Below are 18544 nucleotides of genomic sequence, written 5' to 3'. Positions count from 1 at the left end.
GATATTTATAATAAATGAAAATGAATTATGAACAGGAAGTACTGTACTTTGTAAAAGGTTTTCTTAATGTGTACAATATTTGTATAAAGAAACAACACTATATACTATGCACAGCTTGTTGCTTAAAAGATAATTAGAGTTCCACTTCCTGGAGAAACCTAGTAAGTCATAACATCTCTGAAAATGAAGTGCTTCTTTACATTCATCCCTAACAAAAGTTGACTGTTAAACCAAGGATACTGCCGATGATAGTCCTCTATATTTTTAGCAATAATTACCTTTTATTGTGGGGAAAAAATAAGACCCAATTTTCTCTGCTGAGCAAAATTTTAAGGTCAAGCAAGCTGAATTTACAATCTGTCTGCCTAACAAAAACAGAATAATTTGTTTTCAGTCTTAATTTGACTTCCACATTAATTTGATTTTGAATTGCTTAGTTTTGATTTTGTTGTATAAAAATACAAGTTTCAGTATAGAAGATTTCCTCAATTCAAAGGCATTAAGTTGTTCATCAAATATTTGACTGTAGATTTGACAATTAATCAACAATTCAATTCAAGTAATGTGAATACTTGCCACGTAAAATTCAGAAAGGTCTTCCTATTTATTTTTGCATGTTATTGAGCTTACTAATCAAATATTAACAATAAGATTAATGGAGCTTGAAGTTAATAATGTGTCTGAAATCACACAGGAACTCATATCCTAACATTATTTGTATCAGTAGTGAAAAAACAAAGTGCTAAATCACTCATCAGAATTAGATGTCATAGGCCTAAAATGATAATTGTTCCCCTCTCCACAGAATGCTGCCTGACCTGTTGTTTTCTGCTTTTATTTGCAACAGCATTTTAACCCTCATATACAATGTTAGATTTAAATCAGATAGTTAAAAACAAAAACTGTAGCTGTTATAAATATGATTTTTACACAAGTACTGGCTTAAACCTTAAAGCTACAACATCAGAAAAGTCATTTAAAAACAACCATATTGCTGTTGATATACACCACTCTACATCAAAATAGCACAATTCCACTCTTTAAGAATGTTGTATGTCATATTAAATTTTGTATTACTCTGTTATAAGAGGAAATCAGTGATCATTGTTTAGTCTGGTGCGAATGTGTCCCCAGGTCACAGCAATTTAGTTGACTGTTAACCAACCTCTGAAATGACCAACCAAAAAAGCTATTCATTTGATTTGCCAGCAACATCCATACACCATCACTGAAAAAAATGGTTCTGAACAGTTACAAAATTATACCATTTATATTTAATGGCAATTTGCTCTGATTTTATTTCTTTATTATATTTTATATTGAATCATAAATTTAGTGAAAGACATCCAGTTGTCTATATGTATATAATGCAACAAAATGTACACCATTCTACTTCATAATTATAAATAAAGTAATAAAATAATGCAGTTTCCTACTAGCTGTGTGCACACACGTCCAAGGAGTTTTGATGTGAAGACTACCAAGGGGAGTATTTCTAATAATATGTCAATTATTAATGCTTAAACATTTTCAGTATAATTATAATTTGACTCATGGATGTTTAGTTTCCTCATCTCAGGACAATAGGGTGGATTAAGCCAAATTGTATTTTTTATTTTAATTTACAGATGATCGCAATAGATCTGTCATTATTTCATTCCTAAATAATACTAAGGCTATTTTTGAAATATTTTCTGAAGTTGTATCCATATGCAAGCTTTTTATTTGCATACATTACTGACATTATAAATATTTCAAAAGTGGTTTTATGGAAGATCCACTTTCAGCTGGCAGGAGGATAGAGCCTTTTGTAAAATCTGAAGTGTTCTTTCTTTTTCTTCTATGCCAGGAAGGTCACTCAAAAACAAGTAACTTAAAGTTCTGCAGTAAAACAAGAAAAACAATACTTTATAACATCCATTTTAAAAAGGTGACAAATTGGCATTTTATTGTATTTTAACTCAAAATAGAAACATAGAAAACCTACAGCACAATACAGGCCCTTCGGCCCACAAAGTTGTGCCAAACATGTCCCTACCTCAGAAATTACTAGACTTACCTATAGCCCTCTATTTTACTAAGCTCCATGTACCTATCTAAAGGTCTCTTAAAAGACCCTATCGTATCCGCCTCCACCACCATTGCTGGCAGCCCATTCCACACACTCACCACTCTCTGAGAAAAAAACTTACCCCTGACATCCCCTCTGTACCTACTCCCCAGCATCTTAAACCTGTGTCCTCTTGTGGCAACCATTTCAGCCCTGGGAAAAAGCCTCTGACTATCCACATGATCAATGCCTCTCATCATCTTGTACACTTCTATCAGGTCAACTCTCATCCTCCTTCGCTCCAAGGAGAAAAGGCTGAGTTGAAAGCAGAAACACTACATTAAAGACCTTGAAAATACTACCTTTGAACTGTAATTAATAGGCTTAAACTCTTTCCTACTAATGTCTGGTTGCACTACAAAGATCCCAAAATTTCAAGTTGCTTAAAGAAGCCATCTTGGCCTACCTGTAGCATGAGATCTTTGAAGTTCAGGACAAGCACATTTCAGCATGTCACCCACTGTAGTCCAGGCTGGTGCCTGACAAAGTATTTTAAAAATTCCTACTCCATGTCAGACCATCCAATATATAGGCCACGTTGAAGTTACACAAGAGGTTCCAGAAACTTCAAATGCAGTACAAGTTCTATCCCTAATGCTTAGCTGCTTTTAGCATACTTAGCAGAATTATACCAGATAAAAGTCAGGATGTCTGTATTTTGAGTAGAAAATCTGACGTTTGTAGTAATTATGTAGTTCTGTAATGAATGTGTAACAAACACACAACAGTTGGCTATGAGAAAAGTACAAATGAGTATTTAGATTTTTACTGTGGCCCTGACATCCCACATTAAGTCATCAGTGTACAGACAAAATGTTACACATTGAGGAATTCCTTTAAGGTTTTAAGGTCCTTTGCACTCATTGATTCAAAACTTCATTCTGCCTTTAACTACTTAAAAATAAACTTGCTATACACTGAATACATTTTTAAATGCATTTATAGGAGAAAAAGATCATATCTGCAGCATCCACAAGTCATATTTTATTCAGGAGGAAATATTTTAAATATAGTCATGTGATTACTATTGTTTTCTATAATTATGAATTTAGCACAGAATACAATCCAATAAGAGTATTTTCCTTGAGTGCTTTTCCTATTATTTCAGAAGCAAACATTAAGAAACTTCAGATGAGTCAGTTAAAGAAAACGAAATACACTGACAAACGTTAAACACTGTAATAGTACAACTTTTATATTGAATATATTCAGCTACAACATTTGACCAATAAGGCTAATTTCATTCTGTTCTTATTGTTGTACATTATGGTAGTTTTTAATATTGCAAGACTGAGGGTTCAAAAATATAATCAAAGGTGCATTCAAAGTAAGGGAGTTTAGTGACATTGTATTTTCCTGAAGTTAAAATGAACGTAACCAACTGCATACTGCTTCCTTCAACAAGAACTACTTTCTACACCACTACTGATAACATGAAAGAATGGGAAAGGTGAGGACAGAAGAATGGTAAGCAAGTAACAATGTATACCATGATCTTACAGGAGATCTGGAAATGAAAGGTATTGGCAGCAAAGTACCAATTTGGCTCCTCTCTCATTGTAAAAAAAGCAATATCTACAACTACACTACAGGCAGTCCCCAAGTAACGAACATCCAACTTATAGACAACTCGTACTTACGAACGGAGGGAGGAGAATGCCATCCGCCATTTTAAGTCGTTGCCGTTAACACTGTGTTGAGTGTGTAACTTTGTATTTGGCTTAAATATTTCTTAGCAAGATTCACCCTGACCCCCCCCCCCTTTTTCCAGACAGCACCACCCCCACTTATCCCATTTAACCTGTCTCAGTGTGGGTGGATTTTAGGACCCAGAGCAGCACAAGACCTGCCGCCCGTGGCTACTGCTGTACTTTATTATTAAATGCAATTGTGAACAATAGCCAGATCAGAAATGCTGATCAAGTCAACTAGTTCCTAAAGAGAACTCTGATAGGCCAATCAGACGGTTCACTGCTGCTCAGCGATAGAACATAAAATCTGCAGTTTTCTGTTCCATTGACGGAAAACGATCGTGATTGAAAATAAAGTGGAAATAATAAAGCGATTGGAAAGAGGTGAAACGCCATCGATCATTGGAAAAGTTTTAGGCTACAGTCGGTCAACGATCGAAACAACTTTAAGGGATACAGGTAAAGGATAAAGTGAGAATAATGGAGCATGTGAAAGGCCCTGCCCCGATGAAAGCTACAATTATTACAAAGCAAAGCAGTGGTTTAATTATTGAAATACATGTTTCTTAAGTGTTTTATATGCATAGAAAGGTAAAATATATGCTATATACTAAGACAAACGTTTGACTGACGCTAAATAACAACGGATGTACCTATTCCGACTTACATACAAATCCGACTTAAAGATGGACTCAGGAACGGAACTCGTTAGTAACTCGGCGACTGCCTGTATATTAAAGTACAGCATACTACAATTCTGTCAACTAATAGTTATAATGCCTGAATGTATTGCAGTTCAGGAGATCTGGTTTGGTAGTTAAAGACATAGGATATTGGGGAAAAAAAATTAGGTTATTTGGCCCATTGAGGCTTCTCTGCCATTCAATCATGGCTGATTTATTATCCTTCTCGACTCCATTCTCTTACCTTCACCCCATAACTTTTGACACCCTTACTAATCAAGAACCTATCAATCTCTACCAATGACTTAACCTCCACAGCTGTCTGTAGCAGTTAATTCCACAAATTCACCACCATCTGGTTAAAGAAATTCCCCATCATCTGTTCTAAAAGAACATCCTTCTATTCTGAAGCTATGCCCTCTCATCCTAGACTCCCCCATTATAGGAAACATCCTCTCCATTCCACCCTCTGTAGGCCCTTCAATATTTAATAAGTTTCCATGAGATTCCCCCAGTCATTCTTCTAAACTCAGGCAAATACAGGCCCAGAGCAATCAAACACTCCTCATACAATAAACTTTTAGTTCCTGGAATCATTGTCATTAACCTCCTCTGGACCATCTCCAATGCCAGCATATCTTTTCTTAGATAAGGGGCCCAAAACTACTCACAATAAGTGTGGTCTGACCAGTGACTTCTAAAGCCTCCGCATTACATCTTTGCTTTCGTATTCTAGTCCTCTCAAAAAGAATGCTAATATTGCATTTGTCTTCCTTACCGCTGACTCAACCTGCAAGTTAATCTTCAAGGAATCCTGCACAAGAACTCCCAAATGACTTTGCACCTCTGATTTCTGAGTTTTCTCCCTGTTTAGAAAATGGTCTGAACCTTTGTTCCTTCTATAAAAGTCCATTCTATAAATGTCCATACCAAACACTTCACTACACTATATTCCATTTGTCACTTCTTTGTCCATTCTCCTAATCAATCCAAGTCCTTATGCAGATTTAATGCTTCCTTAACACTGTTTGCCCCTCCACCTATCTTTGTTTCTTCCTAAACCCGGCCACAAAACCAACAATTCCGTTATCCAAATCAATGACATATAACATGAAAAGAAATAGTCCCAACACCAATCCCTGCAGACCACCACTAGTCACCGCCAGCCAATCAGAAAGGACCCCATTTATTCCCACTCTTTGTCGCCTTCCATGGTAATGACTCTTGTGTAATATCATGGACTTTTACCTTGTTTAGCAGTCTCTTATGTGGCACCTTGTAAAAGGCTTTCTGAAAATTCAAGTAAACAATATCCGCTGTCTCTCTGTCCATCCTGCTTGTTGTTTTTGCATAGAATTCCAACAGATTTGTCAGGCAATATAGCCCCTTAAGAATACCATGCTGCCTTTGGCCTATTTTATCATGTGCATCCAAATACCCCAAAACTGCATCCTTAATAATGGACTCTAACATCTTCCCAACCACTGAAGTCAGGTTAACTGCCCTATAATTTCCTGTCTTTTGCCTCCCTCGCTTCTTAAAGAGTGGAGTGATTCTTGAAAGATCTTCAACATCCTCTTCACCCTATCTCTTTCAGAACTTTGGGGTATAATTCAATCGGACCAGGTGACCTAATTACCTTCAGACCTTTCAGCTTCCCAAACACCTTCTCCTTAGTATTAGCAACTACACTCACTTTTGCCCACTGGCATTCTCGAATTTCTGGCATACTGCTGGTGTCTTCCACAGTGAAGACTGATGCTAAATACTTAGTGAGTTTGTCCGCCATTTCTTTGTCCTCCATTAATACCTCTCAGGTGTCATTTTCCAGTGATCTGATATCTACTCTTGCCTCTCCTTTATTCTTTATACAACTGAAAAATCTTTTGGTGTTTTCTTTTATATTATTGGCTAGCTTACCTTCATATTTCATCTTGTCTCTCCTTATTGCTTTTTTAGTTGCCTTCTGTTGGTTTTTAAGTTTCCCAATCCTCTAGTTTCCCACTAATTATTGCTATATTGCATTTTCTCTTTTGCTTTTATACTGTTTTCGACTTCCCTTGTCTGCTATGATTTGCCTCATCCTCCCTTTAGAATACTTCTTTGGGATGTATCTATGCACCTTCAGAATTGCTCCCAAAACTCCAGCCATTGCTGTTCTGCCATCGTCCCTGCTGTTGTCTCCTTCCAATCAACTTTGCCCAACTCCTTTCTCATGTCTCTGTAGTTCCCTTTAATCTAAAATAATGATACATCTGATTTTATCTTCTCTCTCTAAACTGCAGGGTGAATTCTCCTGAGGCTTCTTTTACCTTAAGCTCCTAATCAAATCAAAACACCCAATCCTGAACTGCCTTTTCCCTAGTGGGCTCAAGTACAAGGTGCTCTAAGAAGTTATCTTCTAGGTATTCTCCAAATTCCTTCTGAGATTTTCCCAAACTACTTGCATATTGAATCCTCCATGATCGTCGTAACATTGTCCTTTTGACATGCCTTTCCTATCTCCTGTTGTAATTTGTACTCCCATCCTGACTACTGTTTGGAGGCCTGTATACAACTCCTATCAGAGTCTTTTACCCTTGCAGTACCTTAACTCTATACGAGGATTCTACATCTCCTGATCCTATGTCACCTCTTTCAAAGGATTTGACTTCATTTTTACCAACTGAGCCATCCTACCCACTCTGCTACCAACGTGTACTTTCGATACAAAAAGTGTATCCTTGGGTGTTAAACTTCCACTATGATCTTTCAGACATAACTCAGTGATGCCCACCACATACTTACCAATCTCTGAATGCACTACATGATGCCTACCTTATTCTGTATACTTCATGTATTTAAATATAACACCTTCAGTGCTGTATTCATCACTCTTTTCAATTTTCCATGATACCATAAGTTAAATTCTTATCCCTTTCTAAGTTACACACTGCATCTACTGTCCCATCCTCTGCCCTATCACACCAATTCCAATCCCCCTGCCAAATTAGTTTATACCCTCCCCAACAGCTACCCGCAAGGATATTGTCCCCACTAAGTTCAAGTTTAACCCATCCTTTTCAGATTATACCTTTCCCAGAAAAGATCCCAATGATCCACATATCTGAAACTCTGCCCTCACACCAATTCCCTAGCCACGCATACATCTGCCAAGCCATCCTTTTCTTACTGATCTGCCTCTCTACCAGAGGACTACAGGTTTAAACCCAGGGAATAACTGTCAAACACAGTTTACTTAAAAGTACATACCATTTATCAGCAAGCTTGCGTTCTCAGTTGGCAATACAGAGTCTCTGCTCACCGAGCTTGAGAAAATCTGCAGCCAAGTGAGCCCAGAATACTGTTTGGAGCTGCTGATATACATTATTATCAGACAGAGATAAGGGTAGACTGAGAAGCTTCTCATGGAACAAACACTTCTCTGTTCATACATTATTCTCACAGCATGACTTGTCAAGCTGCCAATAAGTCAGTTAGGTACTAGCCATTTTAATTCTGCATATAATTCCTTAACTCGTGCATAGCACAGGCAGCAATCCAGAGATCACTACCCTTGAGGTCCTACTTTTCAGCTTTCTACCTAACTACCTATATTCTCTCTTCAGGACCTTTTGTTACCTATGTTGTTGGTACCAATATGTACCACAACTTCTGGTTGATCACCACCTTCTTCCTCCGTTTAGAATACTGTGAACTTGATCCAAGGTCCCCAATCCTGTCAACACATCATCCAGGTGTCTCTTTCACATCCACAGAATCTCCTATCTGCTCCTCTAACTATGGAATCCCAAATCACTAGTGCACTCCTCTTCTCCCTCCTTCCCTCTGAGCTACAGAGCCAGACTCAGTGTCACAGACCTGGACCCTGCACCTTTCCTCTGGTAGGCTGTATCCTCCCCACCCCACCCCCCAACGGTATATCCAAAGCAGCATACTTGTTATTGAGGGGAACAGCCACAAGGGTACTCTGCACTGTCACCCTTTCCCTCTCATGACAGTCACCCAGCTACCTGCAACTGAGGGATGACTACTTCCCGGTAGCTCCTGTCTATCACCCATATGAGCTGAAGGTCATCTGTCTGCAGCTCCAGTTCCCTAACATGGTTTGTAAGAAATTGCAGCTGGATGCACCTCGAGCAGACATAATTATCACGGAGACTGGGGGTCTCTCAGAATTCCCAAATCTCACACGAAGAACATATCACCAGCCGTAGACCCATTCTAACCACACTAGTTATGTACTGATAGACAAAGGGAGATAAAATCTTACTAGGAACTTCCCTAGAGTTTTTGCCTCTTCTGTATGATGTGCAAGTCTTGCTGATCAAATGCTAATAATTTTAATCTACAGTAAAATGCAATTATATTTATAGCTGCTAGGTTAAAAAAAACAAAAAGATAGACATAATGCTCAACCATTGGTCAATATGGTAAACCAAACCTGTGGAGGACTGATTTTTGTAATGATAGGGACCATGAGATGACAGAGAGATGTAGCACCCTTTCACCACTTCTGACTGAAGATCGATGCGTTCCCTCTGGGACAGACTTCTACTCTCACCTTCTGAATTCTATGATGGCTGATCAGAGGATGTTCATGCAGTTGACTATCTCCTTTAAGTTTTCAAAATGTCTACCCATCTGTTGGCTGCACTTAGTTTTGTTTACAACATACTGGTTCCATTTTGAGCAAACATGTAACTCAGGTTGGAGGAGCAACACCTCATATACCGTCTGGGTAGTCTCCAGCCCCTTGGCATGAACACCGAATTCTCCAACTTCCGGTAATTCCCTCCCTCTCCATTCCCCCATCCCAGTTTCACTCTGCCTCCTCCTCCAGCTGCCTATCACCTCTCTCATGATTCTGCCTTCTTCTACTACACATAGTGCTTTCCCCTTACATTCCTTCTTCACCTCTCCTGCCTATCCCCTCCCTGCTTCCCCTCCCCCACCCCTTGATCTTTCCTCTTAATGGTCTTTCAACTGGCACCTACCAGCCTTCTCCTTCCTACCCTCCCCCTACCTTCTTTATAGGGCCCCTGCCCCCTCCCTCTTCATTCCTGACAAAGGGTCCTGTCCCAAAACGTTGACTGCTCCTTTCCAAGGATGCTGCCCGACCTGCAGAGTTCTTCCAGCATGTTGTACGTGTTGCTTTGACCGCAGCATCTGCAGTGTATTTTTATGTAGCTAAAGCTGTAACTTACACTGGTTAGAGACCTCATTGTTAGGTCCTGACATGTTCTTGTAAATTGCACATCAAACCAAGGTTGATTTGCTGACTTAATAGCAATGATCAAGGAACATGTCTTCTCATGTAGTTACAGAACTGGTTTAATTTGTCTTGTAACTAAAATATGACAATAGTATGCCAAATACATTTTAATGTCACTATGCAACAAACACAAAATGCCGGAGGAACTTAGCAGGTCAGGAACCATCTATGGAAATTGTGGTGACCCACTTTCTGCGCAGGCGAACTGGCTCACAAATAGCCAGTGCGTGGGGGGAGACTTTGGTAATGCACCTCCGACATCATTTCTGCCCGGAGAGGGCGGGCGCTAGGGATTTAAATACCAGCATCGCGAAGTTTGAATAAACTAGTCTCGAGACGACTTACTGACTGCGTGTCGTTATTTCAGCGCTGTGTGTAGCACATCGCTACCTTGGTGACCCCAATGGTCCAAACGGGATTTGGACCAAAGATGACTGATTCTTCATCTGTTCATGCAGTTTCGCTCAAACTGCCGACTTTCTGGATGCTGCGACCACGCGTGTGGTTTAGCCAAGCAGAAGCCCGGTTCCAGATTCGGCAGATATCCTCTGATTCCACACGTTACTACCATGTGGTGAGCGCCCTTGACCAGCAGACGACCGCCCAGGTTGCGGATTTCATACAGTCGCCCCCGGAAGAAGGCAAATATGAAGCATTCAAAGTGCTGCTCATTGAGACCTTTGGCCTCTCACGGCGTGAGCGAGGTGCCCGCCTGCTTCACCTGGACGGTTTGGGAGACAGACTGCCATCAGCATTGATGAACGAGATGCTGTCCCTGGCTGACGGACACAAGCCCTGCCTCATGTTCGAGCAAGCGTTCCTGGAGCAACTGCCCGGAGACATACATCTGCTGCTGGCCGACGCAGATTTCAGCGACCCCCCGAAGGTGGCGGCCCGGGCAGACGTGCTGTGGAAAGCCAAGGGGGAGAGCATGGCGTCCGTTGGTCAGATTACCAGGCCACGCGCCCAACAGCAGACCAGACCAGGCCCGGCAAGGGAGCGCACACAACACAGAGGCAGGAGTGAGGAGGACAGTGAACAGTGGTGTCTCTACCACCAGCAGTGGGGCACAAAAGCCTGCCGTTGTCGCCCGCCCTCCAAGGGCCAGGGCCAGCTGCCGCTAATGACTATGGCGGCAGGCCACCAGGACAGCCTCTTGTACGTCTGGGACAAACAGTCGGGACACCACTTCTTGGTCGACACCGGAGCGGAGATCAGCGTTTTGTCCCCAACCGGGTACGACACCCGCAACAGAAAGCCAGGACCCACCCTGAGGGCCGCAAACGGCAGCACGATACGGACCTACGGCACCCACACAGTGCAGCTGCAATTCGGCACCAGCAGGTTCACATGGGTCTTCACACTGGCCGCCGTGGCCCAACCACTCCTGGGGGCGGACTTCTTGCGAGCTCACAGCCTGCTGGTCGACTTGCAAGGGAAAAGACTGGTACATGCCGAGACTTTCCAGACATTCTCCCTGGGTGAAGCCAAGTTGCCGGCCCCACACCTGGACTCGATCACGCTGTCGGACAACAAATTCACCAGAATCCTGGCGGACTTCCCATCGATTCTGGCACCGCAGTTCACGGCAGCCATGCCCAGACACGGGGTTCAGCACCACATCCCGACCAAGGGACCACCCCTCCACGCCCGCGCACGAAGGTCCCCCCCCGGAAAATCTCCACCTGGCGAAGGAGGAGTTCAAGAGGATGGAGGAATTGGGGATCGTACGGAGGTCCGACAGCCCATGGGCCTCCCCCCTGCACATGGTGCCCAAAGCAGTCGGGGGTTGGAGACCATGCGGCGACTACCGCAGACTGAACGAGGCTACCACTCCAGACCGCTACCCCGTGCTGCACATACAGGACTTTGCAGCAAACCTGCACGGGGCCAGAATCTTTTCCAAAGTAGACCTCGTCCGGGGATACCATCAAATCACCCTGAAGACATCCCCAAAACAGCACTCATCACCCCGTTCGGCCTGTTCAAGTTCCTACGAATGCCGTTCGGCCTGAAGAATGCCGCACAGACGTTCCAGCGGCTAATGGATGCGGTGGGACGCGACCTGGACTTTGCGTTCATCTATTTGGACGACATCCTTATAGCCAGCAGTAGTCGTCTGGAGCATCTGTCCCACCTCCGCCAGCTCTACTCCCTCCTGAGTGATTTTGGCCTCACGATCATCCCGGCCAAATGCCAGTTCGGTCTCGATACCATCGACTTCCTGGGCCACAGGATTACCAAAGACGGGGCAACACCTCTGCCCGCCAAGGTAGAAGCGATCCGCCACTTTGCCCGGCCCAACACGGTCAAAGGCCTGCAGGAGTTCGTTGGTATGGTGAACTTCTACCACCGTTTCCTCCCCTCAGCAGCCCGTATCATGCGCCCTTTGTACACCCTGATGTCGGGTAAAGGCAAGGACATTACTTGGGACGAGGAGGCCGCGGCCGCTTTTGTTAAAACCAAGGAAGCCTTGGCAGATGCCGCGATGCTGGTGCACCCCAGAATGGACGTTCCAACCGCCCTCATGGTGGACGCATCCGACACAGCAGTCGGTGGGGTGCTGGAGCAGCTCATCAAGGGGCGCTGGCAACCCCTGGCATTCTTCAGCAAGCACCTACGACCACCCGAACTCAAGTACAGGGCTTTCGACTGGGAGCTGTTGGCACTGTATCTGGCAATCCGGCATTTCAGGTACTTCTTGGAAGGCAGGCCGTTCACCGCGTTCACGGACCACAAACCGTTGACCTTCGCGTTTACGAAGGTGTCCGATCCCTGGTCGGCTCACCAGCAGCGACATCTGTCCTACATCTCCGAGTACACGACGGACATCCAGCATGTCTCGGGGAAGGACAACGTCGTGGCGGACGCTCTCTCCAGTCCAGCTGTCCAGGCCCTGTCCCTGGGGGTGGGCTATACAGCACTGACGGAGGCACAGCAGGCAGACGACAAGATGCCCAGCTACAGGACTGCAGTCTCGGGTTTGCAGCTGCAGGACTTTCTCGTAGGCCCAGGTGATAGTACCCTCCTGGGCGACGTGGCTACCGGCCAACCTCGCCCCATCGTCCCGGCAGCCTGGAGGCGGCGGGTTTTCGACTCCATACACGGTTTGCCGCACCCATCTACACAACCGTCCGGCTGGTCTCCAGCAAGTTCGCGTGGCACGGACTTCGCAAGCAGGTTAGTGAATGGGCCAGAACGTGCGCGCAGTGCCAAACAGCCAAGGTGCAGCGGCACACTAAAGCCCCGCCACAGCAGTTTGAGCCCACCCACCGGAGGTTCGACCACATTCATGTGGATGTCGTGGGCCCCCTACCAGTGTCCCGAGGAGCGCGGTACCTCCTAACTATGGTAGACTGGTTCACGAGGTGGCCAGAGGCAGTCCCGCTCACCGACACATCTGCCGATTCCTGCGCCCGAGCACTGATCGCAACCTGGGTAGCACGCCTCGGGGTACCGGCCCACATTACCTCCGACAGAGGCGCCCAGTTCACCTCCAGCCTGTGGTTGGCTGTGGCCAGCCTGTTGGGAACGCAGCTACACCACACTACTGCCTACCACCCACGGTCGAACGGACTAGTGGAACGCTCCCACCGTCACTTGAAGTCGGCTCTCGTGGCCCGCCTGAGAGGACCTAACTGGGTGGACGAGCTTCCCTGGGTCCTGCTTGGAATTCGTACAGTGCTCAAAGAGGATCTGCACGCCTCGTCGGCCGAGTTAGTGTACGGCACACCCCTGGCCGTCCCGGGAGAGTTCATACCAGCCCCAAGGGGGCAAGAGGAAGAACCCGCAGCAGTCCTGGACAGGCTACACGAAAGGCTCAACAACCTGGCCCCCGTACCGACTTCACAGCACGGACTGACCCCGACCCATGTACCCAAAGACCTGAAAAACTGTAAGTTTGTGTTTGTACGAAGGGGCGGACACCGGGCGCCGCTACAGCGGCCGTACGAGGGACCGTTCAGGGTGATCAACAACAACGGGTCCACGTACGTTCTGGACATTGGGGGGAAAGAGGAGGTTTTCACGGTGGACCGACTCAAACCAGCCCATGTGGACTTGGCGCAGCCGGTCGAGGTTCAGGCACCGCGGTGCAGAGGCAGACCTCCCAAACAGAGACTGATCCAGACTGTGGACATTGGGGGGTGTATCGCCGGTTCTGGGGGGGGTTATGTGGCGACCCACTTTCTGCGCAGGCGAACCAGCTCACAAATAGCCAGCGCGCGGGGGGAGACTTTGGTCATGCACCTCTGATGTCATTTCCGCCCGGAGAGGGCGGGCGCTAGGGATTTAAATACCAGCACCGCGAAGTTTGAATAAACTAGTCTCGAAACGACTTACCGACTGCGTGTCGTTATTTCAGCGCTGTGTGTAGCACATCGCTACAAAATCAACATTTTGGGCAGAGACTCTTTGGACTGGAAAGAAAGGGGGAACATCTGGCAAAAGAGGAAGCAATGGACCAACATGCTGGAATGGGAACAGCAAAAGGAATTAAAATTGATGGCCACCAGGAAATACCGATTTTGGAGGATGAAGTGGAGGTACTGACAAAGCAGTCCTCAATTTACGTCAGGTCTCACAGAGGCTACATTGGGAGTACTGGATATAATTGATGACCCTAAAAGATCTGCAGGAGAAATGTGATCTCAACTGTAAGGACTGTTTGGGGCCCTGAATGGAGGTAAGGGAGGAGGTGTAGCATTTCTGTCACTTGTGATTGGTGCTAAGAGGAAGACTAGTGGGAGCGACGAATGGACCACCGAATCACAGAGGGAGAGATCTCCATGGAAAGCGAAGAGTGGTGGGTGTCACTATTCCCCTTATCAGTGTTGCATTTTCATAAAATACTTACTTAAGATGGTAAAGACTTAGGATTCCACGGTCTGTGACATTTCCACAGGAAATTATTTCCAGCCGGTGCAGGCTTTTTTGCAAATTTTCTATCCTGGATAGTCGCTCAAGACATTCATCCTGAATATATATACACCTCTGGAACTTAATTTCTTCAACATGTTCTAGATTATCTGCAACAGAATGTACCAACAAAGAATATACGAACATTATTAACCTGTTCCCCAACATATATATATATATATCTTTACATTTTAATATATTTTAATCACAATGATTGATTTTAAAATAGCAGATTTACATCACTTTTTATCTCATTTACAAACATCAAAACTGAATGCTGGCTCTGACAATAAAGGCAAGAAAGGGGCTGTAACTCAGAAGATGATGTAAAATTAAGAAGGTATATTGGCACAGAAGCAGAAATAAGCAATGCAGGAGAGGCAAAATTTGAGGAATAGATGGAGAAATCAGGATGTTAGGTGTTAAACTCAAGGAATTAAACCATTTTGGGGAAGTGAGGGTCTGGAAACAATTATGTTGACAAGAATGGGATAGATGGTGTGCAAGAACCATTTGAATTGTGATATAGAATGAATAAACAGTGGGGGATTAACTGGGACAGCTGAAGCGCAGATCAAATGGGGTGGACTAGACGGAAAACACTGGAGATTTAAACTCCACAGGGACTGGGGTGATGGTATTCAGAAAGGACAGCTGGGGTTTGGTAGAGAAGAATTTATTGTAAATGGAAAGCCCTCTATTAGGATAGTAGTATAGGATAGCTTCAAAGTAGTTTAGGATAGCTGGCCAAACTCCAAATACTGGTTTTGACACAGTCAAAGCTCTAAACAACATTTGGAGACACTAACATTTTGGCAACTATTAAGCAAGTGCAAGAACGTAGAAGGCATAGCTGGCAGAATAAGTGCAGTCCCTACACCTCCTCCCTCATTACCATTCAGGGCCTCAAAAATTCCTTCCAGGTGAGGCAATACTTCACCTGTTAGTGTGTTGGGGTCATATACTGTGTTCAGTCCTCCCGTTGTGCTCTCCTGTATATCGGTGAGACCCGACATAGATTGGGAGACTGCTTTGTACCTACAATCCGTCGACTAGAAAAAACGGGATCTCCCATTCCTATTCTGATATGTCTATCCATGGCCTCCCCCACTGTTGTGATGAGGCCACACTTAAGTTGGAGAAACAACACCTTGTATTCTGTTTGAGTAGCCTCCAACCTGATAGCATGAACATCTATTTCTCAAACTTTTGGTAATGACCCCCACCCACCCTTCCTTCACCAACTCCTATCCCCTTTTCCCTCTCTCACCTTATCTCCTCCTCCCTTTTCTTTCTTCCATCATCTTCTGTGTCTTTCACCAATCAACTTCCCAGGTCCACTTCACCCCTCCCTCTTCAGGTTTCCCCTATCACCTATGTTTCTCTCTCCCCTCCCCCCACCTTTTAAACCTACTCCTCGGCCTTAATTGCAACTGTACTCTTTTCCATAGATGCTGCCTGGCCTGCTTTGTTCCTCCAGCATTTTGTGTGTGTTGCTAAAAATAGTGATTTTTTAGATCAGGAAATCACTATTTAGGAAGATAATGGATACAAATAATAATCACTATCTCTTGAGCAAAGAGAGATGTAAATAATTGAAATAAAAACACTGCCTTTTTGGAAATTATTAAAGAAAAATCCATGAGTATTAGCAGGAACAATTTAAAGGCCAATTATTTTGCAAGCAAGTTCTCCCACTTCTAGCCAAATGCCATTAAAAACTCATTCTATGCATTTTTCACACTGGGCTTCACAGATCAATAGAGTACTAGCTGGGCTACGCAGATGAATAGAGTACTAGCTGGGCTTCACAGATGAAGAGTACTAGCTGGGCTTCACAGATGAACAGAGTACTAGTTGGGCTACACAGATGAATAGAGTACTAGCTGGGCTACACAGATGAATAGAGTACTAGCTGGGCTACACAGATGAACTGGAAAGCAGTTGAGGCCAATTCAGAACACAGGTTTTCCAGATATCATTTAGGGGAGAAAAACATAAGGCTGAGGTTTATCACAGGCTAGTAAATGAGGAAGGATTTATTTGAAGGAGTGAACCGCTAAGAAGTAGAAAGTAAATAATCATCTTGCTCAGTGAAGTACTCTGCCAGGAATAAAACATAGTCATTGCTGATTTTAATCCTTTGACAATAATTAGTAACTAACTTGCATTCTATGGCATTCAAACAACACAACTGAAATAGCTGGGCACAAGTTCAAATTTAGACCAGAATATGGGGAACAGGTATAGGAATATATGAAACACAACAGGGCCTGAGTTTACTCAAAACAAAAAAAGGCTGGCATGATGTGATCAACTAGATATCAGGTGAAACAAGTGCATTTGCAAGCAAATAAATGTGATAACCTTCAATCCAGCAAGTGAAACTTTAAAGAAATATTGCAAAGTAACTCATGTCCTCATACAGTGCCATAAACCACAAAAAATTAAAATAATTTGTTCAATACTGCCTATTATTTGGTAGCTTATGAATGCCACTTTTCAAAAAAAAGTGATTTAATTGGGTTTTGTTACTAATCACTGATTTTATAAAGATATTGAAAGATTTCAGGTTCAATCCGTATACTTGCAAAATGTAAAACTTAATTAGGTGGACCAGTTTTACAGTATAAAAAATGTGGACAGAGAAGGGGCAAGAGGGCCACCAGAGTGAAGGGAAACAAAGTGGGGGGGAGGAACAAGGAAAACAGAGGGAGCGGTTACCAGAAGTCAGAAAAATTGAAGTTGTTCACACCATCAGGTTGGAGATTACTAAAACATAACATGAATTGTTACTCTTCAATCTGCATCTGGCCTCATAGTGGCAGGAGAGACATGTCGGTGTGGGAATAAGACATGGAATTGAAATAGGTGGTCACCAGGAGATCCACCAGCATTTTGTGTGTGTTGCTGAATTATAGCCTGACTGGTTTACATATACTCTGCAATATAAATATTATGAAACAATTTATAATGGAGAAAAGTTATGTGTCAAACTGAGTAGCTGATCTTTGTTTTTTTTGCTTCATATAATTTAAAAATGGTAATAATATTGCTTTATTCAATATTTCAACAATTTGTTCTTAAGTATTTAGAATAATTATTGAAGACAATCTAATACAATACCGAGGTAATCAAATCCTTTGAACATAATGCATGATTCGGTGGCATCAATTGCTTCAATTCTGAATTTTTCTAATGGACCAGTGGGTAAGTGATTGTAATCTTTCTGCCACTTATCAAAACCTTTGTATCGCACACTGGCACCACATCGAAGTAACCACTCAGATGCTGCTCTGTCTGGACCAACGGCCTTAATACGATCATAATCCACCCTATTTGAAAGGAAATGTCATCTTATTATACACATCACTTACAAAATTTCAACCTGGAATTATATTCAATTTTCATCTTACTTGTTGAAAACAGCATTCAGCCATCCCCAGAAACTCCTCCTGGTAACGTGAGGATGCAGGATCCGTACGACGCTCAAAGGTTTCGTCTTTGGAAACAGCATCTTGTTAGATTTTCTAGAGTACAAAGAAATGATTTTGTGCATCAGTACCACCAAATTTTCATTATAGCATTTTGAAAGATTTTGAAGTGGAGTTAGGGGGTTACGCCAAGAACGTGCCAACACATTTTAAACGTAGGGTCGCAGATCCGGCAGCTTAACTGCTTCTCTACTCACGGAAACTGTCTGCCCTGCTGGTTTGTCTCAATGTTCTGAAAACTGCCAAGATTATCCTGTTACGTTCAACAGGAACCTTAACTGTTTAGTCTTTGTGGGATTTGCAAAGAAACGGTGACATCTGACTACCTGGGCCAGCCACAGCCTGCAGCCACCGCGCAGGCGCGTTGCCAGGTC

The 18544-nt window shown here is 43.6% G+C and overlaps 1 protein-coding gene across 3 annotated transcripts; it reads right to left on the bottom strand.

The window, feature by feature from the left end:
• Positions 1–39: 39 nt before the first annotated feature.
• On the bottom strand, positions 40–18538 carry dmac2l (distal membrane arm assembly component 2 like). Of its 3 annotated transcripts, none has more exons than XM_073039816.1 (5): positions 18311–18538; positions 18093–18206; positions 17803–18011; positions 14615–14786; positions 40–1881 (listed from the first exon to the last, which is right to left on the bottom strand). In XM_073039816.1, exons 2-5 carry the CDS (start codon positions 18191–18193, stop codon positions 1767–1769), a joined length of 597 nt encoding a protein of 198 aa, XP_072895917.1. In that variant the 5' UTR covers positions 18194–18206; positions 18311–18538; the 3' UTR covers positions 40–1766. The 3 variants fall into 3 exon arrangements, with proteins under 3 accessions (XP_072895917.1, XP_072895916.1, XP_072895919.1); XM_073039815.1 differs by having other exon boundaries at positions 18368–18538; XM_073039818.1 differs by lacking the exon at positions 40–1881 and having other exon boundaries at positions 14611–14786; positions 18368–18538.
• Positions 18539–18544: the final 6 nt, after the last annotated feature.

This window comes from Hemitrygon akajei, chromosome 3 (assembly GCF_048418815.1).
Source record: "Hemitrygon akajei chromosome 3, sHemAka1.3, whole genome shotgun sequence".
Lineage (NCBI taxonomy): Eukaryota > Metazoa > Chordata > Chondrichthyes > Myliobatiformes > Dasyatidae > Hemitrygon > Hemitrygon akajei.
The sequence above is the reverse complement of the archived record's forward strand: the minus strand, read 5'-3'. Positions and strand labels throughout refer to the sequence as shown.